Genomic DNA, 26,238 nt, shown 5'->3' with positions numbered 1-26,238 from the left:
TATTGCTATATTGAAATATCTCAGGTACTTATTGGTTTAGAATCATCAAACTTTGTCAGTTTATGCATCCTGGGTCCTCAGATAATGTCAACTTAAAAGTAGGTCACTCTCAGGTACTTATTGGCTTAGAATCATCATCCTTTGTCAGTTGATGCATCATAGGTCTTCAGAGTGTTTTAACCAAAATGTAGTTCATGATTACCTACTTTTGGAATTTCAAGGTTTTTTAATAGATTGTACAATTAATCAGAAGAGGGATTCAAGGCTCTCGGGCCTAATGTTCTTGATAAACACTGACATCCACACACAAATAAGAGGAAACAGTACAACATACTTAAAATGCGTAGATACAAAAAATCCTATCAGAGTAATATTTTAATTCCTAAGGGATTTTTTTTTAAACTAAGATTATAAAATTAAGAAGAAGATGGCACAAAAAATAATCCTATAGGAATAACTCTCAAAATCCTATGGGAATTTTAATCCTATGGGAAAGAGGTAAAGCTACGAACCATCATATTTGGCCCTGTGTTTTTCACAAAATTCGAGTTTCTATTCATGGCCGGTATTATACGTTAATTATTAGGGGACAACATACTTTTTTCCTTACGTAACTCATTTTGTTAAATAACGCGCTGTTAGGCACGTGCGATGGTTTGAAGATGCGACGGTTTCATAAAAACGTTCAAAAATGCCAATTTTTCGACTGATTTTCCCAAAATTAAGTGTGGCCACAGTCAAGAACAACTTTCATACTTACCATATGTATAAATATTGCTGATACAAATCTACATGCTTAATATCATCGTTGTTCACACGTGTGGCCAATATGAAATATGACTTTACATTTAAATTTTGATGTCGCAAAGGTTCACCAGTTTTGTTAAACATTCAGTAATATTTAGTTTATATAACAATAGTTGTATAAAAATTACACACAATATATTTTAAAAAATAGTCAGTAGTTCGTTTGAAACGATATTTGTAGAGAGGCATGATCTTCGATTTATATTATCTGAATTCAAAACTCAAAAAACATATAAATTACATTTCTCTTCGTCAGTCTTTGAACATGACGTTAAATGTAATACATATACGTCAATTGTGACGTCATAAAGACTGTAATTATTTTAGATGGTGCTCTTTCAAATATGATTTTTTTCAAGATGAATCACTTAAACTCGATATCATCAAATTATTAACAGAGGTTTTTTTTTCTATTATCTCTAATTTCACCCCCTTTCAATCGCCTGTTTTCGTTTTAAAGCTGTACACTATCTTCGTTTTAAATAATTTAACTATAGGATACTACTGTTATTCTTCAGACAAATCTTAATGCTGCTTTACATGATTACTAGATTACTAGCTTGTAAATACTTAAGTGAAACGGACTCGTATCTAATTTTTTTTTTTTCAGAAGGGGGATTGAAGAGGAATAGAGTTGTTATAAGTTATAACGTACGCTTACAGAAAGATAAAAAGATCCAGGGATGTAGTATCGTTTTAAAAGTGGGAGAGTCATCAGACTGGGAAAAAAGTTTTTGACAAAGGAAAGAGAATAAATCTAAAATCTCCGAAACCTGTAAATCCAATTTTGTTTTCACAATCGAATTTCTACATTTGTTACTACATGAGCACAACAAAAAATTGGGACTCTTTTTAGCAAATTCAAAGAATGGAACCCCCCCCCCCCCCCCCCCCCCCGATCTGGATCCACAAGTCCACATCACTGTATAAACAGGGAATATCATATGCTCTTCGCAAAACAATATTGTGTTACCTTGCTTCTAAAATATTAATAATAATAAAAAAAGAAATAATGTACGAAATTGAAGGATTTAGATATTTAAATTGTCTGCAATTCCACGAAACAAAGTCTTGAATTTGGATGAGTATATGTCAATTTCAAGTTCCTTATAATATTACGAGAGGTAGAGTCAGCACTGTTACATATTATAGCCGCAATTTACATACGTATATCAGCCATTGATCTATTTTACTTTTAAACAAAATCTTCTGAAATAATTTTATGCAGGTGTAGAAAAGTTAATTTTCATCCTGCTTCAAAAGCTTTGCACGGAGGGTATCGATTTATGTAATATGTATACTGTACACTGATATTTTCATTAATATATATTTCAAACAATTATAATTCCATGTCAGGCATGTGGTAAAAATATAAAATACAGAAATATGTCAGCGTATTGGTGTGTCTAAGAATTCAGTAATTATAAAATATTTTCGCAGCGCCCCCTTTACTTTAAATATTTACCTAGGTTTACTTAGGTTTTCCAAATATTTCATAAGTAATCTGTGCTAAAGGGTCGTTAGTTAGTTGGAGGTAGATGCAAGGGCAGATCTAGAGAAATTATACCTACATACACAATCGAAAAAAAAAGTCAATTTTTACATGTGAAAAACTGACAAAGTGAAATAAATCTATTCAACAGTGTTTCGGGGGGTGGGCGTTTTCATTCATAAATACTTGCATTACTTGATTATTATGATCAAAAGGTAGGGTAATTTATTTTCTCACAACATATCACAAAAGCTGGGGTGATCTTTAATCTTCTTTATTGTTAAAAAAAATATAACATAGATCTTTAACTGCGTAACATATAACTGGCCTTGATCTACACTTGAACGGAATTACATATATTCCAGTTTCCGCTCAAAAGGGGTATCAAACATTATATAAAATGACAGCAGTTATTTCATACATGGGGTGTCCAAGAATATCAGAATTATCTCGTGCATGTAATTTCGTTGCCTTAAGATCATAATTTTGAAATATGCTATCTTGGTATTAAATAGGATGTGTAATTTTCACATTTTTCTCTCTATCCCCGAGATGATAGCGATTTGATAGGAATTCGTTGAATTGGTAAATTATAAACGTTACCTCATTTGTCTGTATACCAGGTGTAGCATAATATTTTGATACTGCGATATATTGAACCCGGGTTATATCGCATAATATTTTGAACCCGGGTTCACTTTTTCGCAGCAATATATTGAACCCCCTTATAAAATATTGAACCCCTACCTTTTTCATTAAAGAGGTAGGGGTTCAAAATATTATGGCCATAATAAAATGAGTCCCCCTGCCCATTTAATTTTACAGGGAGGGGGGTCAAAATATTATGGCCATAAAATATTGTGTCCCCCAGCCATTTTTATTTATGATTGAGGGGGTTCAAAGTATTATGGCCATAAAATATCGAGTCCCTCTGCCCTTTTCAATTCTTGGAAGGAGGGGGTTCAAAATATTATGGCCATAAAATATTGAACCCCCTGCCCCTTTTAGTTTTAGAGGGAGGGGGGTTCAAATTATTATGGCCATAAAATATTGAACCCCCTGCCCTTTTTAATTTTAGAGGGAGGGGGGTTCAAAATATTATGGCCATAAAATATTGAGTCCCCATGCCCTTTTAATTTTACAGGGAGGGGGGTTCAAAATATTATGGCCATAAAATATTGACCCCCCCCCCCCCGTCCTTCTTATTGAAGAGGAAGGGGGGTTCAAAATATTATGGCGATAAAATATCAAGTCCCCCTACCCTTTTAATTGATGTTGGAGGGGGTTCAAAATATTATGGCCATAAAATATTGAACCCCCCTGCCCTTTTTAATTTTAGAGGGAGGGGGGGTCAAAATATTATGGCCATAAAATATTGAACCCCCCTGCCCTTTTGATTAAAGAGGGAAGGGGTTCAAAATATTATGGCCATAAAATATCGAGTCCCCCTGCCCATTTGATTTTACAAGGAGGGGGGTTCAAAATATTATGGCCATAAAATATTGAACCCCCCCTGACCTTTTTAAGTTTAGAGGGAAGGGAGTTCAATATATTGTAGCCATAAAATATACACCCCCTCCCCGCCCTTTTGATTTAAGAGGGAAGGGGGTTCAAAATATTATGGCCATAAAATATCGAGTCTCCCTGCCCTTTTAATTGATGTTGGAGGGGGTTCAAAATATTATGGCCATAAAATATTGAACCCCCTGCCCCTTTTAGTTTTAGAGGGAGGGGGGTTCAAAATATTATGGCCATAAAATATTGAACCCCCCTGCCCTTCTGATTTAAGAGGGAGGGGGGTTCAAAATATTATGGCCATAAAATATCGAGTCCCCATGCCCTTTTAATTTTACAGGGAGGGGGGTTCAAAATATTATGGCCATAAAATATTGACCCCCCCGTCCTTCTTATTGAAGAGGAAGGGGGGTTCAAAATATTATGGCGATAAAATATCAAGTCCCCCTACCCTTTTAATTGATGTTGGAGGGGGTTCAAAATATTATGGCCATAAAATATTGAACCCCCCTGCCCTTTTTAATTTTAGAGGGAGGGGGGGGGTCAAAATATTATGGCCATAAAATATTGAACCCCCCTGCCCTTTTGATTAAAGAGGGAAGGGGTTCAAAATATTATGGCCATAAAATATCGAGTCCCCCTGCCCATTTGATTTTACAAGGAGGGGGGTTCAAAATATTATGGCCATAAAATATTGACCCCCCCTGACCTTTTTAAGTTTAGAGGGAAGGGAGTTCAATATATTGTAGCCATAAAATATACACCCCCTCCCCGCCCTTTTGATTTAAGAGGGAAGGGGGTTCAAAATATTATGGCCATAAAATATCGAGTCTCCCTGCCCTTTTAATTGATGTTGGAGGGGGTTCAAAATATTATGGCCATAAAATATTGAACCCCCTGCCCTTTTGATTTGAGAGGGAGGGGGTTCAAAATATTATGGCCATAAAATATTGACACCCCCCCCCCTCCCTTTTGATTTAAGAGGGAGGGGGTTCAAAATATTATGGCCATAAAATATTGACACCCCCCCTCCCCGCCCTTTTGATTTAAGAGGGGGGGGGTTCAAAATATTATGGCCATAAAATATCGAGTCCCCCTGCCCATTTAATTTTACAGGGAGGAGGGTTCGAAATATTCATCCATCATCATTCATAGCAACCGCTTAATAAAACAACCTTCTGTTGCCTTTACTATTTAATTTCACCCCCCCCCCCCCCCCCAAAAAAAAAGATTGAACACTTAATATTCATTTTTTCGCGACTTTACGGATTAATCAATATTGGGATACAGCTAATATTTACACTGTGAATAATTTCCGCCTATTTTCTCTTGATGTATCATTTTAAAAAGTTGCTTTTGATATAACAGGACAATATATAGGCCTTTCAACTGCCGCTAGGGGTCGGTTTTATGAACGATAACTCACTGCTGAAACACGTTGAGAGCAGGCTCGGGGTATCGAACTGTTTACACGCAAGGCAGTTTTTAGCATTTCCCAAGTGTTTCTTTGCTCTCAGTAGAATCCAGTTGTTTTAAAATTTAGCACCAATGTTAAACTTATTTACTGTATGGTTGCGGACACCATTTCACTACATATAATTAAAAGTTTTAATTAAAATAAAAAGTGAAATCTACCCTCCTTCTTAATTCTAACCTAATTAAATTTTTATACTCGGTCGTTCCCCTTCGTGCTTAGTAACACAAGTAAGATGATCATTTGCTGCATTTACTTGTAAAAATATATATATTTATATAGGAAGCGAAAACGCGCGAACACAAAAAACATGACATTAAATTTTCTTCTTCATAATAATCGTCAAAGAGAGTTAAAATATTGAATACAGTCTGTTCCCCCATTCATTTGACCCTGTTATTTCAGGTAAAGTGAAGGCACTGTCTCTCTCTCATGGTGAACACTTTTGTGTACAAAACAATGTAAGGAACCCTTTTGTGTACATAACAATACCAATTCTGAAGCAGCCTAAATGTCATTCCTATAAACAATAACTCATAAATCGGCACTAAGTTGGTCATTTTTCACACATGAGTTGCCTATCCTTAAAACACAACATCGGAAAAGTCAATTATAAATAATTAAACTTTTTAATGATATAATTAAATGTATGCATAAGTTATTATCTTTTTTGATAATTTTGTGTACCTATAAATCTATCTATGCAATGTTTTTACCATATGTGCAACTTGAAAAATTAGTTGAAAGGCCTACAATATAAAACAGTATATAGATACTTTTTAATCAAAGCAAAAACTAGCTAGCTACATGTATTTATCTCATGATTCAAAACTTCTTAACAGTCCTATGATAAAATTTCCCAAATTCCTAGGTAGGGTTTATTTAAGCGGATCCTACCAATAATGTAGATATAATTACCTTCATTTAAATAACGTTAACGTCATACCGTTACAATATACATGTGTATAAATAACGTCAAAAGTCATGACGTTATACATGTACAATGTAGATTTTACTTGAAAACAATACCAATTTCAAACGACTATAAAAAGAAAACTGGAATAAATATCATTAAAAAATAAATGATGTTATAACCCACAAAGTCTAACCTATCACAGAATAAAATTTTATTCATTTTGGTAACAGGGCATATTTTTGCACTTCGTGGCTTTAGCTCTTTAAATCCTAAGGGAGAAAAAAATTCCCTCAGGAGAATTTTTTTTCCTATAGGATATATTTCCTCCCATAGGATTTGTTTTTCTCCTTTAGGAAAATAAATTCCCTTAGGAAATTAAATTCTCCCATGGTAAAATAAAGTCCTACAGGAATTTTTAAATATCCTACAGGAAATTAAGAAATCCTGCAGGATTTTGATAATATCCCTTAGGATTTCAGATTTTCCTACAGGAACTTTATTTTTCCCATGGGAATTTTTTGTTCAAAGGTGATTATCTCACCTGACAGGTGAGATTTACCTGTAACAAAGGTAGTTATGAACTCTGTGAGTAATGGTCTACGACTTGGTATACATGATTTTTATGTGAAATGAGAATTTGGCGGGCGCCAAAATGCCACTTTTGAGGTGGCATAATTATCCGGCACAGTGTTATAGACAAAATACGTTTTGAATCAATAAATTTATCTTCAAATAATTTTAGCTAAATCTCCCAACGGGCTCCAATACAACTGGAAATAAAGAACAACAGAGCTTCACTGGACATCTCTCAACAGCAGACGAAACTCATGCATATAATCATTTGTATGAAATAGATAAATTAAGAAGAGATCATCTTAAAAACGATGTTGCCATGTCAGAACCATGTTCTTCAGAAAATGATGTTGACATACCAGAACCACGTTCTTCAGAAGTGACTGATGAAAAAAGTGAAATGTCATTTAAAGCTACAGAAATTGAAAATTCCTCGGACAAGGTTGGCACTGTTGAAAAAGGATGTGACACTGAAAAGCAAAGTAAAAGTACCGGCCAATATTATGTGCTTGAGAAAACCACCCAGTTATCGACTTGAGCAGAAGAACTTAGAGTTAGACTACACAAGCATAAAATCGAATTATTATCCTTTAGAATTATAATGTCAGTTTGCATGGATGTCTCCTTCACGCCCAGGGTGCCAACAGCTCCTTGGTCTCCATTCAGATGATTATTTAATATTGCTAGCAATGGTGAATTATGTCATTTGCGTAGTTCTACTTATCTTGAAAACAAAATGCCATAAACCAAATAACTCTTATCATCACATCATTGATATATAACGGATTGGTAAACAATAAATTCTAGATGAAATCGTGACCTCAGAGTTATTTTTCTCTATATTTTTAAAGTGCTAGTATTCTTGGAATAAGAGCAGTGGGTTGAAAATAATAAAAGGCTAGGCTCATACTTTCCTTTGCTCAATGCAAATAAAGATTCATCAAAGATAATAAAACTATATTAATGCAAAAAAAAATATTATGATATCCCAGTTCCTCATTAAATTTAATGCATAGTTCTTTCCACAATTCTCTCGTCACTATAGAGGGCACCTTACCACAGTCGGTAGAGCGCTCGATTCATGAGTTCGAATCTCGGCCGCGACTGACCGTAGTCGATAAAAAAAATGTAGCAACGTACTGTTCCATCGCCATGCGCTTGGCATTCTAAAATTAAAGTCGTTGGTCCGTCGGATGAGATCTTAAAATAACTCTTATATATTGGTCATACCTGTATATTAATTTGGTGGCTTGCAATTAATAGATTTAAATTAAGTTTCTTTAAATTAAAGCAGCACTTTTCATGACATAGCGTACAATGTAACACAAAGAGCAAGTAAAAATGAGGGCAATTTTTCTTAACTCTTAATTCTATTGAAATTTCTCTCATTTTAAGTTTATTTTTTTTATTTCTGACTGCAATTTTTTTAAACTGCTGATTTTAGATTCGCATAGCAAAGATGATTTACAATTTAATAATGCTTCCCTCTAAATAGTAAGAAAGTAAATAACTTGAATTTTTAATGAGACAATAAAGAAGAGGAAGAATTTAAATGACTTTCATTTAAACCTTGATAAAATACTATGCTCACAAATAACTTTTAAGACTGAACAGTAATGTAATGAAGAAGTATGACAAAAACAGTAGGTAGGCTACTTTTTACACAGAAATATATTTATTATAGAATTGTTTGTTCGAGGCTCTTTAGAATTCTGCTTTCAAAGATTGCATAAAAATAGTTGAAAATGTATTTTGCATCGAAATAGTGAAATTCAATCGATATTTGATTTTTATCATTCCATGTCATTCAAAAATATAGAAAAGGGAGTAATGGTGTAAAACAAAATATTCAAATGAGAAATAACTTTATGTTAACGTTTTGATAAGGCAAACTACTTTATATATGTAATATCTGTCTAACATGAAAAAGAAAAAAAAAGACAACTTATCTGAAAGAAATCTTTGCAAGGCCCTTCAAAAAGAGTTATATCCAAATTTCATTTCTGCTATAATTATAGGGAAAGGGGGATTGGGTTTACTAGGTGAGATCTAATATGATGATCTTGACTTTGAATTAGGGAATAGGAACAAGAATATTTTCATATTTCAAAATTAAGTTGAACTTAGGTACAAATGTACATTAAGAAGATGGTTTTGGCAAGGAATGAGACCTTCCGTATTCCACCTCGAGCTCCATACACATTCCTTACGCCCCATGGCTTACTGGATTATATAATCATCAGACAAATTACATAATACATGGTGTATGGTAACGTAATGTATAAAATATTTACATATACTTGTTTAATATTAATATTGTTTTTGTTCAAGAATCCCAACCAAATAAAAACTCTTAATTAAAAGTTAAAACAGATGTAAATTTCTAAGTGCTTTGATCTGTTTTCCAGAGGAACATCCCTTTATTACTAAGTTCACTCACATTTGCAGTTGATATAGTACATGTAGTTGTAAAAGTTTATAAATACTAGGTCTATATGCAATAATACTTTTTAATATACACTTTCTTGTACTCATGATGAAAGGAATATTTCAAATGGTACTCAACCTTGAACTCTGTTTGACTAAACAAATCATAATCTATTCTCTCCAGGAATAATAGTTTAGTAATCAATGAATATTGATATAAAGTTCACTGTATGTTAATTTAATTTCTTTTATACCGTTTTGATTTGTGACTCGTGTAATAATATAGTGTTTTCATGTAAATTTCTAATGGCATTACCACTTTTTTAGGTTACCCTCCCTTTCATAATACATCTCTAGCATTGAACACAATTGGTTCCATACCTAAGATCATTACCTGTGGTACGGACTCCATTTCATCTTTAATTCATATTTTAGGCCTTAATCTTTCGTATATTGATTGAAAGAGAAAGCACAAACGATTAATTAAATATATCTGTGCATGTCGGGTATGTCCTAATATTTACAAAAAGCAAACAGACAGCAAGTATTAATAACTAGTGCTCTCAAGATAATGGTAAATTTTATCGTAAATTTTTGGTTGAATTATAACTTTCGGGGGGGGGGGGGTCTCAAGAAATAAACAAAAGTTGGGCAACATGCTACTTAATTGATCTTATCGGGAAATCGGGAAATAACGGAAAAAGCCGTTGGCAATTTAGTGTGAAAATTAGACTAACAATTAGTATAAAAAACGTAAGTCAACATTTGATTAAATGATAAATTATATTTGCTGACAAGGTCATTGTATTGACCATAGAACTTAAGAAATAATAACTTTAAACAAGACTGCTGCTAATCTTGTTTCACCAACTTGTTTGCCAAAAAATTACTATGTTTTAGAAATTATAAGTAGGTAGAGAATGGACTTACTTATTGATTCAATTGGAAGATATAAATCCGTTTTCATGTGCTTATTGTTGCAGAAGTATGGGAAGTTGACAATTAAAAAGTTAGTCATTACGTTTATCATAAAGCTTGGCTGTTGGATTATCATTAACGTCTTTTTGAAGTAAAATATTTAAATTTGAAACAGATCTGTCAGACTATGTTGTATATTGCATCTCAAGATCAATAGGATAATTAATTTATCGTAGAGTATATGATTGTAAAGTTGAAAAGTTGTAAGTTTTTAAGCTGATGATTTTGGTAAATATTAAGTTTCCAAATGTTCCTTAGAAATTTATTTACTTCATTATTGGTATTTTATGAAGTTAAAGCATTATTGATAGTGGATGCCAAAAGAAAATTTTAGGTAAGTGTCTCAAAATAATTAGTCATCCCAGTTTGATTGTTAAAGGCGAGGAATTCTGTAAAATTGTTGCTATATGACTGTTGAAATAAAAAAAATCTTCTGAAAATATCGTTTGAAATGTCACTCTTGGATTTGACAAGAGAAATACGATTTTTGTAACCTAAGTTTATATAATCTGAAACTTTTGATATGAAATATCAAATTGCTTTTTATATCTGATTCATATCAGATCTAGATTATTTGCTTGGCATAAAATTTCCGTTTTCCGTTCCTTTCGGCTTTCCGTTCTGTTTTCCGTTCTGCCTTTTAGTAACACCTAGAAATTTGAAGCCCTTCACTGGCATACAGTGACGTCAACATATGAGTGAAAAGTTCTCGAAAGGGACGTAAAACAATGTACAATCAATCATACATGTTTACCTCTACATTTAGTTTGTTCACGTAATACCCAGAAGCATAGGAGAGGATACTCAAAGAATTAACGCATTTTCACTATCTAATCAGTAGAGCATTCACCGAACGGAACCCTCACCTTGAGACTACACATACCAATCTTTTGGAAGGTCCCCAATTGCTTACCACATTACACAATTAGTTGTTTCTTTAATAGCAGGTAAGCTTATGACATTAATGCATTAATTTTCGGTACGTACATGTACATGTAATCAACGGAAACCCACCCACTGAACTCCTAAGTCCGGACCACATCTTTGTTTGATAATATACCCTTACTCATCATGCATTTATATAACGTTTTAAAATAAGTTTTCCTTTTATGTCACAAATGTAATTAGATGTTTAGTGTAAATATCAAACTCGACCTTGCAAGGCAGTATAATGTTTATTAGCATATGAATTAGTTTTTTTTTTAAATTTACGTCTGAAAAAATTCGGTTCTGTCAACTTTAGCGTGAGTAAAGTTAACGTTGTTGGAAAAAAATTAAAACATTGCATTCAGAGTTTATGATGAGAATTTCCTAAAGATTTGGAAGAAAATCAGGTTAAGCGTAGAGATGTCGGTGACCTAAAACTTATCTACATTGTTTCCATTTTCTATATACGCAGATAAATTGATCGCCAAAAAGCAATATGTCATTGACAATTAAAAATCATTTTTATACGTATTGCCATGCATTTAAAAGTAAAGATATTGGTAAAATAATGTATAAATATTTGATATGTGAGAAAATTCGTGGATATAAAAAGGAAGGAGCTAAGCCTTTTTTTCTTCAATGTTTTTTTTTTAAATAAGGAAATACATTTTTTATTATTAAGAAAAGGAAGAATTAAAATGATTTAATAATAACCTTTTAATACAAAATCTTCAAAAGCACAATATTAACTTAGATATTGAGGAAGAAATGTTATCCAGAAGTATGACAAAATCAGTAGGTAGGTTATTATTTTTTTACTAAGAGCTTCACAATAATTATGTACATGTATATCAAAACATTCATCATTAAAGGCTGAAAACAATTCGTAATTTTAAAAATCTTTCATTGTATTGAACATTAAACTAATGAACAAACTACAGAAAAACAAATGTTTGATTCATTCGTAAAGGAGTATGCGAGGCCTTAAAGGACTTCGACACTCAGCCAGGAAGGACTACTCTTTAAGTTATACTTTAATTCAAAGCAAAGCTTTGCAAAGCTCCATAAATCACTTCTAATTTCATTTCATGGTAATAAACATTGGTATCTAAAAATGCTTTAACGGGATAAACATTTCTACTTTTAATTCTGTGAAGTTCAAAGAACCTTGAAGCACATTGAGAGGCATATAATGAAAATTGTCGCATGAAAAGAATTAATTTTCAAGCTTCATTTAAAGACATTTTGAATTAAATTATAAATTAAAGAGTTGTCCTTCCTGGCTGAGGGTCGAAGTCCCTTAACTAGGCTCAAATTTTTAGTGAGGCAAGGGTACTGGGCATTCTTAGTCCCAGACGGTGCAATGGTAGTACTTGATGGCCAGTGATGGGGGTTTTTAGGGGGAAGGGGATCCTGAAACCTGGGTATTAGACAATAAAAGATTTTTAATCTTAGAAAGTTTTTTTTACGTTTGGAATTGTCGCCTGAATGGCACAGTGGTTAGAGCGTGCACTCTAGAGTCGCAGACTAAGGCGTTGATCCTTACATCGCGTGTTCGAATCCCATTGCGGGATGAAGAGTCTGGTCCTTCGGATAAGACCGTAAAAATCGAGGTCCTATGTCACAGTAGGTGATGACACAAAAAAGATCTCTTAATTTTCAATAATCTTCAGTGACTCTAAAAGCCCAGTACAGATTTAAAACTTGCAGCCCTCACCCGGCAACTAGTAATGTCCCAATCTGAATGAGAAATTCTTGGAAGGAATGTTAACAATCAAAAAACTTTTTGAATTATATTTTACATGCCTTCTAAATGAAAATGAGGAACGATTTACAGAAATTGAAACAAAAGTTGAAAATACTAAATATAAATGTAGTACGAACATGACGAAGACACACATAATTCATGAGTTCAAAGAAAAACTTTTTTCACTTTACAAAAAACTCTAAAAATTTACGGTAGTTATTCAATGGTAGTTACGGTTTTGGTATGAAAAGGAATGTACATGAATGGTGTGAAACTTAGTCTAAAAGTGGAATAACATCAAGTTTATTGTCAAAGGTGTATAATATACTTGTAATGTGTGTCTCAACAATTGTGATTGACTGATTTACAATTGTGATATTTACAATTGGAATATTGTGAGTGATAACTTTGAAATCAATAACAATGTTTATTAAAATGCATACCAGATAAAGAAGTGCAACAAAATAATGTTAAACAGAGACATACTTTAAAATCGACCCCCCCCCCCCCATTTTTTTAAGCAACCTACGTACCTATCTACTCAATTACTTATCAACCTACTTTTTCAGTTTTCTTCGTTTTAATATGCGGTGACTTTTGTTCGTTTGCAGCAGAAGTATTTGAATGCAGTGAGTACACCTACATATAATGTAGTATAAAGCAAATAATAATCAGGAAAAAAATGACAAGTATTCTTAATCTTAAACACTTTCATATGCTGGATTCAATATTTATTATTTGTGAACACTACGTTATTTACAGATTGTTCCTGCCTCTGTATTTTGGGCTTTACATGCAGCTCCTGCGTACATCAAGGAGGTTGAGTAGATCTTTGTTTAATAATATGTTGTCAGAGCTAGAAATGTTTGAATATAATTAAGACCTTTGTCTAAAACTTTCAATTTAGAAAAGACGCAACCCAATAGCTTATAAAAATATGAAATATGTGAAAATTATTTTTTTTCACATATGTGTCTTTTAATTACTGTCCAAACAAACAACAGTATAGAAATATATTTGTTTCAAACATTATGATATTCAAAATCTGAAACTTATCCCCATTGTTTAAATTTGTTTCAACTGTAGAGTAATAATATTGTAATAATGAATATAGTTTAAATATATATATATATATATATATATATATATATATATATATATATATATATATATATATATATATATATATATATATATATATATATATGAAAATACCATTTTTTTCTATAGCTCATTATAATAAATTCACTCTAATGCGCTTAACATGCGCATACAGTGTACAAAATGGAGAATAAAATACTTACAAATACATATGAAAATACATTCAAAAATAGAAAATATATAAAAAAAAAAATGAATAACTAAAGGACCATAACATATTACTTGTGTATTGTACATTGTACCGAGGTCATTATATAAAATAATAACTACTGAACTATTTAAATATTAAAAGAACCTGTACATATGAGTTTAACATAAAAATTGTTTGCACTTCACTGCCATATTGATCACAATGTTTAATAAAACATTTTTTCTACATAATACATCTTTCAATTATCATTTTCATTCAAGGTTCGAAAAGTTTTCAAGTTTCAAAATCATCACAATTCTAATTTTGTAGTAGAAAAATCATTTTACGTAAATGTTATAAACAACACATATAAGTTTTCATGTCACTCCAAAAATGATCTAAAAATTTTTTATATGAAAAAAGTCTCTTACTGTGACAGAAAACACGACTACAGTCGAAATAAAAAAAATAAAATATTATCAAAATTGACAAGCATAAACACGATTTTTTTAAACAGATGGGTAGGGGCTTCAGCGAGGTTTTTCATATTGAACGCTCGTTTTTGGAATGTTTGGTCTTCCCTTGTTAGCAATTGTAGGCTTATCCCTCATTTAAACAATAAATTCTCTAGACTACAATTAATTTAATAATTATACTTTTCATAGCTATAAGTAAATGATATAATAGGACTGAACGTTTTGTTTCCATTTAGATGTATGTGGTTGGTGCTCACAACATTGTGCAATATTCCAAGAACGGACTTCATTATGTGAAATAGGAAGTCCTCCAGGTAAGGTCCAAACGAGGCTTAATTTACATATTTAAGGTACATGCAACAACGCGGGTATGTTAAGGCAGCACATGGATCAGAATGTGGCGGATTAACACTTTTTTATAATTATGTAACACTAATAAATCGGAAAAGTAAAGGATAAAACTTTTGCTATAATTATGCATTCTATAGACTTCAATGAGACTTATACTACAGGAGGCACTACACCACGACGTCACCACGTGACGTCTATAATTAGAAAATATGACTTAATGAAAAAAAAGTTTAACACTACCCCGGGGATAATTAGTTTCAATTTGTAATAATAGTTATGTAAAAACATTTCTGTACCATGAAAAGTGCTGCTAGAATTGTACTGTCCTATTGTAGAAATAATTATTCAACAATTTCGGACGAAACCTTCCAAAAATTTCTACATTTTGTTAATAACATTGGAAAAAAGCATCAATTCCCGTAAACCATACGATTCTAGCAGCACTTTCCAAAAGCAAAAGAATAAGAACTTTAGATAGAAACAAAAATTATGTTTCAAGGTGTGCGGCGTAGTGTTGAACTTTTGCATTTTTTTTTGTTACGAACGACAGAGTAAAGGCTGATCGGCAGGTAAACACCCTCCCTGCTATAATTTTACGAAGAAAGTGCAAAATTATATTACCATACCTTATTCATACGCTTTATTCCCACAAGAATTACACATGATATTCATTCTAAATGCTTTTAAACTCCGATTTCTTGTGTTTGTTTACATCAATTCTCGTTACATTTCACTTTCACTCTGCTACTGCATGATCAACAGTTATGACGTCACGGGTTTGGTATGTAACCCCTGTGATATCTACAGAGGCCCAGGAACGACAAAATTCCGTTTATATTATGCCTCTGCATATTTTGATTCATTTATACGACCTCAAATCAATCTTAGATATCGATTTTAAGAAATTATTATCTCAGGTCATTACGAGGGGTGATCAAAAAATTCGCAAACTAATTGAATATCTTTCATAAAACAAATAAAATCAGGTTTCAGTGTACATATGTTTTAAAGTCGCCCTCCCCGACTTTAATTCATATCAGCCATCGTTCTGCCCATGCGCGAATCACGTGATCAAGGCAGTCACGTGACATGCTCTGAAGCATTCCGTTCGTAGACGCTATCATATTTTCCAGAGTCATATTTCTTACCATGCAAGTTAATTTTTATAACAAGAACAGTCCATTTGTCAGAAATGACCAAATCTCGGAAATAGGATGGTTGGATAAGGATATCCTTTCCAGAAAGAGCATGGTGACCATCACAACCCGAGTCCTCTGTCTTAGGAACGTCGTTTATCCGATATGAATATATAGTGTGGGGGTCTTCTTTTTATCATATTTAATATGTTTAAAATCTAAAGTAAAAGGGATTTAATAGTGATATCATTGTTAAGACATACAACTATTTTTCTAGCTGTATCTTCCCGATCTTTCATAATAAATTGCGCAACAAGTGACTCATCTCTTCCCCAGCCTGCCTTTGCAGGGCTACAAAATAAACGTTATTTTTTAACCCTCTCCCTCCCTTTACTTTAATGTTAACAGTCAATCAAATTTATGATTAAACGTCTGGGAAGTCTATTGCCTTATAATCCTTGTACAAATTAAATTAAGATAATTCAAAGAATTCCTAAGTTATAAGTTAAACTTTAAGGCCTTTCGTTGCTCGAGTAATACTGTGACAACCTTTTTTCGTCACGAGTCACCTACATATTGATGTCATTTTCACATTTTGACGTCACAATGATGGGGAAAATCATTACTTTTCATATGCTATTTATAGAACCTGTGCATGACTATAGGTGTGTCAAATTTCATTCTGAACTGAATCGTAGTTTTGTAAATATAGACTCTGAGATAGTTCGCGAACTTTTTGATCACCCCTCGTATATATAATTACGAAGTTGTGCTAAGATTTGTATTAATTTTATTCAAATTTAAAGTTTGTTTTATGATTGCAATAATGAAAAATGTGTGTCTTGTTAAGCATGTTAAGTGATAATGTTGTTGTACAGATTTATATTGACATCAATATTTTTTTTCAGCTTGTCCTCCCTCTCAATGTACAAGTGCATCACCAATAAATTGTACTGGTTCCACACCTGAGCCTTATGTTACACACATGGGTATGATTTTGTCATTCAGTATGGTGAAATAAGCCTGCAATTGTTTATGGGGTTCAGATTAAGCACAAATAAATTCAGAACAGTACTGTTACTATAAGAAATATAATGATAATATGATGTGCTGATTGTGAATCAGACCAAACATTTATCTTCGTCAACATAACATTATAAATGAAAGCACATTCTTACTGTTATCATTTTTTTCCATTCACTCTCTTTCGTCCCTAGACATTTTTAATCTCGGATATTATCCGTTATATTATGGTTAAAATGAAATTGGAAGCAGAAGATAGAGACAGTCATGTGTTACTCCACTGATATACACTTAGATTTTTAAAAAAAATTGTTTTGTGATGATAATGAAAAGTGTATGGCTTGTAAAGCATGTAAACCGAAAAAATTGCCAGAACGATATGTTACTCGACTGAATACACTTTTTTTTATTTATATGCAGAAAAAATGTAAAGCTCTGATACAAAAATATCCCTATCTACCCAAGCTGGTCAAATAATTAATTGTTAAATAAAAACCATATGCGGACAGGAAATTAAGGGTATTGTACCTTCTAAATGTACATTCATCAATGATAATCATGTCTTGCTTAGACTTTAGGGAGATCCCGTTGCCATTGTGATATTAGGTGCTCAATAAGTTTCTGTACGTTTGTCTGGGATCTCCCTACTAATTAAGGTAGTTTATTTGTAATTAGTTGTTATCTTTGTCATTAATCAATGACAATATTCATCAAACAATGTCTTATTGTGTTTTAAGGAAGTAAAAATTAAAAAAGCTACAGGACCAACAGGGAACTGGTTTTCACGCATTCTTAACAATACAAGCATTTGTCTAGCATAAGATAAATGGAGGGCATAATAAAATATTATTTTTAAATAATTTGTTTTATGGCATCATTGTATCATTTTTTCTGAAATTGCAGATCTGTGATCACGTGGAAGTCACTTTTATTTTTACCCTAGTACGTGAAGAATGCTTTTATGTAAACAGAGGGATTGTTTGTGTAAACAATTAACTAATTTTTTTTACACAAACAATTCCTCCGTTAACATAAAAGCGTCCTTCCACGTGATCACAGATCTGCAATTTCATTGGTTGATGATGAGGTACAAGGACAAGTATTTATAAAAATAGATACAGATGAATCTTCAGGCTAAAAATAACTATAAAAATCAAATACTAAAATTAGATTTTGTGACAAAAATAGATAATGCGATACAATGATGCCATAAAACATGTTATTTAAAAATAATATTTCATTTTTGTATTTTTTAAGTTTAAATTTTTGCCATCGATTTAAAATTTTAACCGGAACATTTAATGTTAATATGGATGTTAACTTAGTATGATATCAAATTCTTCCATTGACTTTTTACAAGCATTTGAATAAAAAGGTTAATTTACAAGAAAAAAAATCAAAATTGAAGCTACTAATATGAAAGTTTTCAAATTTAAAGTAAGATTCATTAATCTAATTCTTGGTTTTATTCATACTGGTGTTATTAAATCAAATATTTTAGCATAGTAAAAACAATAACCATATATTTTAGCAGCATTTTATTTTCATAACACAGATTAGCAGAAGTAAAAATGAATGTATATTATAAAACTAAAAAAACACTTTTAAAATGGTATTGTGACAACATGCATCTAATAGATTTTTCAACACCTGTGCCTTAAGGCTTCCTGTAATTAAGGTGACACTACAGCTATCTTGAGGTAAAGCATTTTAAATATGCAAAGCATCGTATTATGTTCAGTGTTATGATATAAAGAGATTAATTAAAAAATGAAATATAGGTTTCTCAGCTGGAGTTGTGGTCGGCGTGATGTTCGGTGGAGTGTTCCTTGGATCTATCATTACCTCATTTGTTTTTATTTTCCTTTGGCAAAGAGCAAGAAAAGAACAGGAGAAGTATTACATTTTATATTTTCTTGTTTAACGTATTGTTACATATATTAAAGATAACTTTAATAAAGATTCTATGTTCTGATCAACATTGTCCCACTGACATGTTGCAAGAGACCTATAAGAGATTTTTAATAAGACTTAATCTACTATTTATTCCTTATACATGTATCATTTTCTATGCATAACCATCTGAAACTGAAATACTATATAGACTCAGGGTCCACATCGCTCACCTGAGCACATTATATTGCCTAGGAAAAAACAGAAAATTTAATCACTTCAGTATTGAACATTAACACTACCACGGGATGCTCTTGAGCAGAAAAACTAGAAAAAAAAACTTTATGTTACTACTGTATGTGAAATTCTGATTCGTGATGTTGCCCCACATATCTACCCTTAATTTCAAGAACTTTGAATCTGCACGACCTGAGGAAGTTTCGATGATGATATGATCAATTAATGATTTACTGTTCTTGTGCAGACATTTTATTTATATTCCTAAACAATTTGTTCTTGAAAAGACGACTTAAAACATGCCACTCTGGCATTTTTTTTTTTTTTACAAATTCTCAAATTTTCAGGGCATAGAAAATCTATCTTGTGAATAAACTTAAATAGTACTGCGTTCATACTGACATGAATGTTTCTATTAGCTTAGATTGATAACGAGACGAAATATTGATTTTGCTATATGCTTGTATTTCGTTTCTTTATACGTCTTTATACATACATATATATATATATATATATATATATATATATATATATATATATATATATATATATATATATATATATATATATATATATATATATAAAAAAATGCACAAAGAAATTCACTTTTACATGGATACCCACTTCCGCCCCAGCCCGGGGTTGAACTCTCGACCTTCGGAACCTGCCACGGCGCTGCCCTACACTACACGGTCATTGAGAATACTCAATGACCGTGTAGTGTAGGGCAGCGCCGCGAAATTCCATCGGCATCGAAAGCAAGTTTTTTTAACTTGCCTAGATAGCCGAGCGGTCTAGCGCGCTGTATATCCTGCACTGCTAGGAGACAGGTTCCGAAGGTCGAGAGTTCAACCCCGGGCTGGGGCGGAAGTGGGTATCCATGTAAAAGTGAATTTCTTAGTGCTTTCTATATTAATATTTCTTCACTTAGGGCAGTTATGTTAGTTTAAGAGTTGTTGTAAAATGTGCTTTATATATGTATATATATATATATATATATATATATATATATATATACATATATATATATTTCCTAGTTTTATTTATTATATTTTCGAGATTAACCTTTGGTTTTATAGATAAAGTATAAATACTGATTTCTCCCTACTAGAAAGAAGAATGTCTTGGAAAATTGTAACCATAACCCAGCGTACGAGAACGGAGATGATGATCAAATGAATACAAGAAACAGGACAGTAAGAACAAATTGTGTCTTTTATTATTATTTTAATAACAAAGATTTTATTGCAAATTTGACATAAAATTACACTATCCAATTTAATGTGAAAGTAATTTTTTTTTAATTAATTTATATCACTTTGCTTGTATTCAGTATCGATACCTAAAATTTGCATATTAAAAGATTTATACCTGATTATGGAAATAAGGAATTCAGAGAAAAATAATTCTGCAAAAAATGTTAATTTTAAATCAAGATTTATTTTCTTTTTAATGAATCAAGACATTGAAATTATAAATATCAATTTATATGTTTCAAGGTTTCAAATAAATACGCAAATATTGTTGGCCATGTATACTTGATAATGCCTAATGAATATTTGAATCAAATGCACATATGAAAACGCAAAATTTCAGCCAAAACCTACAAAAGTATCACATGTTAATCCCATTCCAAGGGAAAATATTCCTACATCCCAAGCCACGGAAGACGGTGTATATAACCATTTAAATGAAGCATCTACATCTACAAAAACAGATGACGTTTACGACCATGCTAGACCGCATTCCTCGACATCAGTACATTGTGAGGGGTACGGAACGTTGGTGTTTGATCATGAAGGAAATGATGTTTACATGGAAGGAGATGGCAAGGGAGCTGGATGTAGTGTTGAAATGGAAACTAAAAATGAATACACTGCTCATAATTACTTTGTCCTTGAAAAAGAAACACCAAAATAGATGTAATCTATTATTAGTAAAAAAAAAGGTGTTTTTTAATTATAATGTAGATATAATTTCAACATGTGATTGTGCGCGCAATTATAAATTCATTTTTGTAAGGATTAAAACTTTGTTGTTGAATTTCAACTCAAAACGATGTAAATGTTAAAAGTGTTGACGAATTTTTACTACTATTAAAACAGTTTAATTGCTTATTTTTTCTAAGTAGGTGTCTTTTTTATTGAAAACATCAAACGAGGGGTGATCAAAAAGTTCACGTACCATCTCTGTATTAAAATAAACAGCAATTCAGATCAGAATGACATTTGGGATACATAGAGTAATACACGTGTTCTATACATAGCATATATGAAATGAAAGTTTGCTCTATGTCTGTGACGTCACGATGTGAACATGACGTCAATAATCAGATCACTTTTGACAAAAAATGGTTGACTATGTCATACTGGAGAAACGAACGGCTATTAAATTAATCGAATATCTTGGAAATTTCTTTGAGGTAGTATATAATGAAACATATGGGGATGACAAAGGGTATTCAAGATCAGAAGTCCATAATACAATACAAAATAGGAGCAGAGCAAACACGGACTTCTAAAACATCCGAGGTGAGATAAAGTGCCAACGAGGAGTGCGCATCCCCTGCCGATCTGATTTGTTTGTGAAGACAAAAGACTTGAGTTTGTCTTCAGAGGTTTATTCATTAATTTGGTTGATTGTTTTAGTGAAAGTAGGAAAAAATAAAAGAAATGTTTGTTCTTAGAGATTAGAAAGAGATTACATGTAAAAAGATTAGGAGACAAATATAATTTTAGGACAAAAAATACTACAGACAAGCAGGCAGGCAGTTAATTTATTGCATTTTTTTTACCAATATTTTCCATTATTTTACCGAGCAAAATTGTCCGTACAATCCATACTTTCTCCAGTTCATGAATAAGTCAATTATATAGAATTAGATTGGTTGAATTTAAAGATTAACATGGGTATCTTAACTGTGAAAACAGTTCGTAAATTAACATTAAACTTCAGACATTCAGGGAGAGATGGAGATTAAAAAGATTAGGACACAAATATAATTTTAGGACAAAAAATACAACAGACAAGCAGGCAGGCAATTGCTTTATTGCATTAATTGCTTGCATGTTGAGATGAAGAATATTTCTTGTTTAAAATTATTTTATTTAGAACATCATTTTCTAGCATCGTAAGAAAAAGATACAGTCATAAACGTTTATGAAAAGAAATTCATTACACACACACACTATTAGTTACACAGTCAGTTAGTGACCTAATACGGAATCATACAGGGTGTGAAATGGAAATCCGTATTGGACTCGGCTTCGTCTCGACCCAATACGGATTTCCATTTCATATCCTGTATGATTCCGTATTAGGTCACTAACTGACTGTGTTACGAATTTATCCAGCTGAAGACGTAACGTTAATTCTAATTTTTTTTTTTAAATCTATGTTCATATTATGAAAATATGATGTTTTAATCCAATAACAATCAACATATAATATCGTAACAAGAAATTTAAGCAATCAAACTACCTACGCAAACCGTTTCTTAACCGCCATTTTTACTTACAATAACAAAGCTTGGAACGGAATCGCGTGCCCGATTTTCATATTACGCTTTGACAGAGTGACGTAATGCGGAAAATTTCAGGGCGTCACGTGATTCGCTTTTATCCAATCGGTAATCGACAAATTTGTCTGAAGCGGGATAAACACACACACACACCCTCACACACCCTCCCTTCCTCTCTCACACATCCTCACACACCCCCTTACACACACACACGATAACTGTGATATATTTTCTAAGAGAACATAATATTACAAAGAGTTATTAAGGTCAGACGACACGTTCCTCAAATTTATGTTTTGTATCTCTTGGTATCATTTAAAAAATTACTCATATATGTCATTCCCTTCTGATTTCTACATTGTTTTCAAAATATTTTTCAATATAAGTACACCAAAAATTGCGATATAGGCCATTCAGAAGATAACCCATAAACCTTTAGGGTTATATAAGTAATATGACCCTGTGGCATTTTGTCCAAATGCCTCGTAAGGTACCCCTACTTTTTGTGAGTAAAGTTGTTTAAGTACCTATACATCAATGAAAAATTCTCAGCAAAAATTGAATATGTATGTTTTTGTCTTTACCATTTAGTAAAAAAAGTGAGTTGGTACGATGGCTTTAAATGTGATTATCACTGCAATCACATTCTAAATTATACACATTTTTCTGCACAGTATCATGGTGAGACATTATATTTAACAGAATATTCCAAAATGTAAAGTGGCTTATTCTTTCCATCATTAGAAATCTCTTATGAATTAAAGGTCTTTTTCACAGACAAACATGAACAAAGCTGAACATGGCAAATCATTCCAAGTTCCGTCCTGGGAAAGTATTCCCATGCAATCTTCACTTCCTTCGTCATTGTTTGGTTCTCCCTGCCTCCAGTTAGAGAAGCGTAATGGTAACCCTGAGTAATTCCAAATCCAGGTGTTTTCTTGTGTATTGTCTGAAGCACCCAACCAGGCCTGGCCTTTATTTTTTAAATAAAAAAAAGATAACATTTCATTTTTGATTATCAGAAAGATTAATAAATTGCATATTGTTTAACGTCCCTCTCGAGAATATATAAGTCATATGGAGACGTCACCGTATGCCAGTGAAAGGCTTCAAATTTAGACCTATGCTCGGCACTCAGGGCCATTGAGCAGTGAGGGTTCTTTATCGTGCCAACGTCTACCATGACACGGGACCTACATTTTTAAGGTCATATTCGAAAGACCCGTGACTTTCACTCCTAGTGCCGAGCAATTGGCGAAGGAACAGTCACTACGGTTTACGTCTAAGGTTTGACGCGGCGCCAAAAATAGAATCGAACCCAGGCCTAACGATCACGAAGAGAACGCACTACCACTAGGCTACCTTAAACGGTAGTATAAGAAAGAAAAAAAATATGAGAAAACTGTATCTATGGTAGTAATTTCAATAAAAAGGTAAATGAAAGAGTTTCTAACAGTCCATCATATGCATTTTTTGAATGCACATGTATATTGTATTTTTGACATTCATCGAAAGAGAGGAAATTCAATAAAATGAACTTAAACTGTACACCATACTGAACACACAGTGTAAAGTTATGTACTGAACGGAGCGGAAAGATTTTATGTGAAAATAACAAAATTTTATTTCCGTAATTAACATTTATAGTCTAAATACTAGACTAAGAGTTATTGAAATCTGCTTAAAATATGTATGTGGATTGGAAGCAAAGTTTCCATATGCAACAGAAGTTGATTATTTGTCAATCAATACTTGAAGTAAAAAAAAAACAATTAAAATTGACATATTCGTAATACTGTATACAGGGACATTTTCGTCTTCGATTTATTTTCGCCCCTTTCGCCCTCATTTGGGCGAATTTAAAACATGACGAAATGAAATAATATGGTATAATTTCTCTAATGAAACTCTGATTTGGCGAATTTAAAACGGGGCAAAATTGTTTGCAAGTGAGAAAGAGCGAAAATTAAATGGGGCGAAAATAACCCTGTATACAGTATTCTCTTATGTCAAGTTCCTTCGTAGGTCATGTAAAATTGTTATAATAAAACAAACACTAACCGTTAGCTTCTCTTTTCTTTATGATGTTTTCTATAAAGATGTTCTCGGGCTTTGTCTCTATTTCAACCAACCTGGCTGACAATCCTCGACAATTATCCTGTAAGATTATGAAATGTGTACGTCTTTTATGTTATTGCACACCTACTCTGTGTTAGTGCAGCCTTGACAAAAACTGTATTATAAGATGGTGGGACTATTAGACCTTGAGGCAAATCCCTGAAAAGTTTGTAATTAGAAATTGATATTTATTTAACAATATGCATTACAATGAATATACATGTATGTTAAAACAGACAAAACCAGAGTAAAAGCAAGCTATTATAAGGTGCATACTAAGTTAATAAAATTGTTTTATACCTATGAAAGAAGTGCAAAAATGTCTAGTATTAAATAATGCGCTTTGTTCTATTTTCATTAAGTACTGAACGGGTCATTATTACAGATTATCTTCGAATGTAAATCTTGTAGATTCCTCACGTTTGCTTGTTCCCATGTTAACTTCTGTGTGTTTAGCATGTAGCATGAATTTCCATGCTTGACCCATCCTTTTAAACAATCTGAAAATAGACCATCAAATAGATTTTAGGAATTTTTGCATTTCATTGCTTTATATTTTTAAACAAACGTTTAAAAGAAATTTGTTTTAAAAAAGGGAATTACAAAAGAAATCGTACATGATACATGTAAACCATAAATGTATATAGAAATATTTGGTTTTTTAAATACTTTGGAGCACATACTATGTAAATTGTTTATCTGTGTTTGAAGATTTTGGAATCTCTTTATGATTTCTTTTTTCACTGAAAGTAAAAGAAGTTTTGAACTCTAATTTATCTGGGTAACCAGCTGTAAGGTTTATAACCACAAAGCAATAATACGTGTGTAGAATGAAATAATTAGTTTTTTTACAATGAATTCTTTCACCAAAGAGGATTTCGGTTTGGTTAGAATACATAAATTTTCTTGTAACTATTCCTATACAAAATCAAGATTCCAAGTTGATTTAAAGAACCTTTCTGTTCCACGTCTTGTAGTTGGGAGTTTAATGACAGCAGAGATTTGTCCGATGCTCCTAGCACACATTTATCATCGCCATTTTTCGTGTCCAGACTTTGGGAAAAACTTATTTGTAGCTGTGACAAGAGGAATATGACAGCAAACATTTGAGCCATAATCTGAAACGATATGCAAATCCTGATATTATCTGCCTTAGACAATGCAGCTAATATAATTTTTTCTTCTTTCTGCAGATAACTGAGGAAGATTTAAGCAACTTTTGTTGGAAGACAAATCCATGGCTAATTGAAACTGTTAATGCAATACACTGAAAACTGAATTAGATTCAGACGTTTAAATTAGTTCTTAAAGGATTTTTTCTAAATCTATATTGTATA

At 32.3% G+C, this 26,238-nt stretch overlaps 2 protein-coding genes across 2 annotated transcripts; one reads left to right on the top strand and one right to left on the bottom strand.

Annotated features, from left to right (window-relative positions):
- The first annotated feature begins 13,641 nt into the window (after positions 1–13,641).
- On the top strand, positions 13,642–21,283 carry LOC134255986 (uncharacterized). The gene is made up of 6 exons (XM_062738584.1): positions 13,642–13,675; positions 14,860–14,937; positions 17,019–17,099; positions 18,915–19,029; positions 20,375–20,459; positions 20,860–21,283. The coding sequence occupies exons 3-6, from the start codon at positions 17,096–17,098 to the stop codon at positions 21,181–21,183; spliced, it is 528 nt and encodes a 175-aa protein (XP_062594568.1). The 5' UTR covers positions 13,642–13,675; positions 14,860–14,937; positions 17,019–17,095; the 3' UTR covers positions 21,184–21,283.
- A 2,258-nt stretch (positions 21,284–23,541) lies between these two features.
- Positions 23,542–26,016, bottom strand: LOC134255983 (perlucin-like). The gene is made up of 4 exons (XM_062738581.1): positions 25,857–26,016; positions 25,322–25,401; positions 24,845–24,941; positions 23,542–23,756 (listed from the first exon to the last, which is right to left on the bottom strand). The coding sequence occupies exons 1-4, from the start codon at positions 26,014–26,016 to the stop codon at positions 23,542–23,544; spliced, it is 552 nt and encodes a 183-aa protein (XP_062594565.1).
- Between the last annotated feature and the right edge of the window lie 222 nt (positions 26,017–26,238).

Source organism: Saccostrea cucullata, unplaced genomic scaffold (genome assembly GCF_032062105.1).
Source record: "Saccostrea cucullata isolate Sc308-1 unplaced genomic scaffold, CSIRO_AGI_Scuc_v1 ctg2366, whole genome shotgun sequence".
In the NCBI taxonomy this organism is placed as follows: Eukaryota; Metazoa; Mollusca; class Bivalvia; order Ostreida; family Ostreidae; genus Saccostrea; species Saccostrea cuccullata.
The sequence above is the reverse complement of the archived record's forward strand: the minus strand, read 5'-3'. Positions and strand labels throughout refer to the sequence as shown.

What these genes read in the sequence shown, in the direction of transcription:
- LOC134255986 (XM_062738584.1), top strand. An exon ending in GCAAGAAAAGAACAGGAGAA is followed by an intron (nt 19,030 to 20,374) that starts GTATTACATTTT and finishes TCTCCCTACTAG; the next exon opens with AAAGAAGAATGTCTTGGAAA. An exon ending in TGAATACAAGAAACAGGACA is followed by an intron (nt 20,460 to 20,859) that starts GTAAGAACAAAT and finishes GCAAAATTTCAG; the next exon opens with CCAAAACCTACAAAAGTATC.
- LOC134255983 (XM_062738581.1), bottom strand. Translation starts at nt 26,016, where the DNA reads ATGGCTCAAATGTTTGCTGTCATATTCCTCTTGTCACAGCTACAAATA. An exon ending in ACAAGACGTGGAACAGAAAG is followed by an intron (nt 25,402 to 25,856) that starts GTTCTTTAAATC and finishes GTCTATTTTCAG; the next exon opens with ATTGTTTAAAAGGATGGGTC. An exon ending in AAAGAAAAGAGAAGCTAACG is followed by an intron (nt 23,757 to 24,844) that starts GTTAGTGTTTGT and finishes TAAAAAATAAAG; the next exon opens with GCCAGGCCTGGTTGGGTGCT.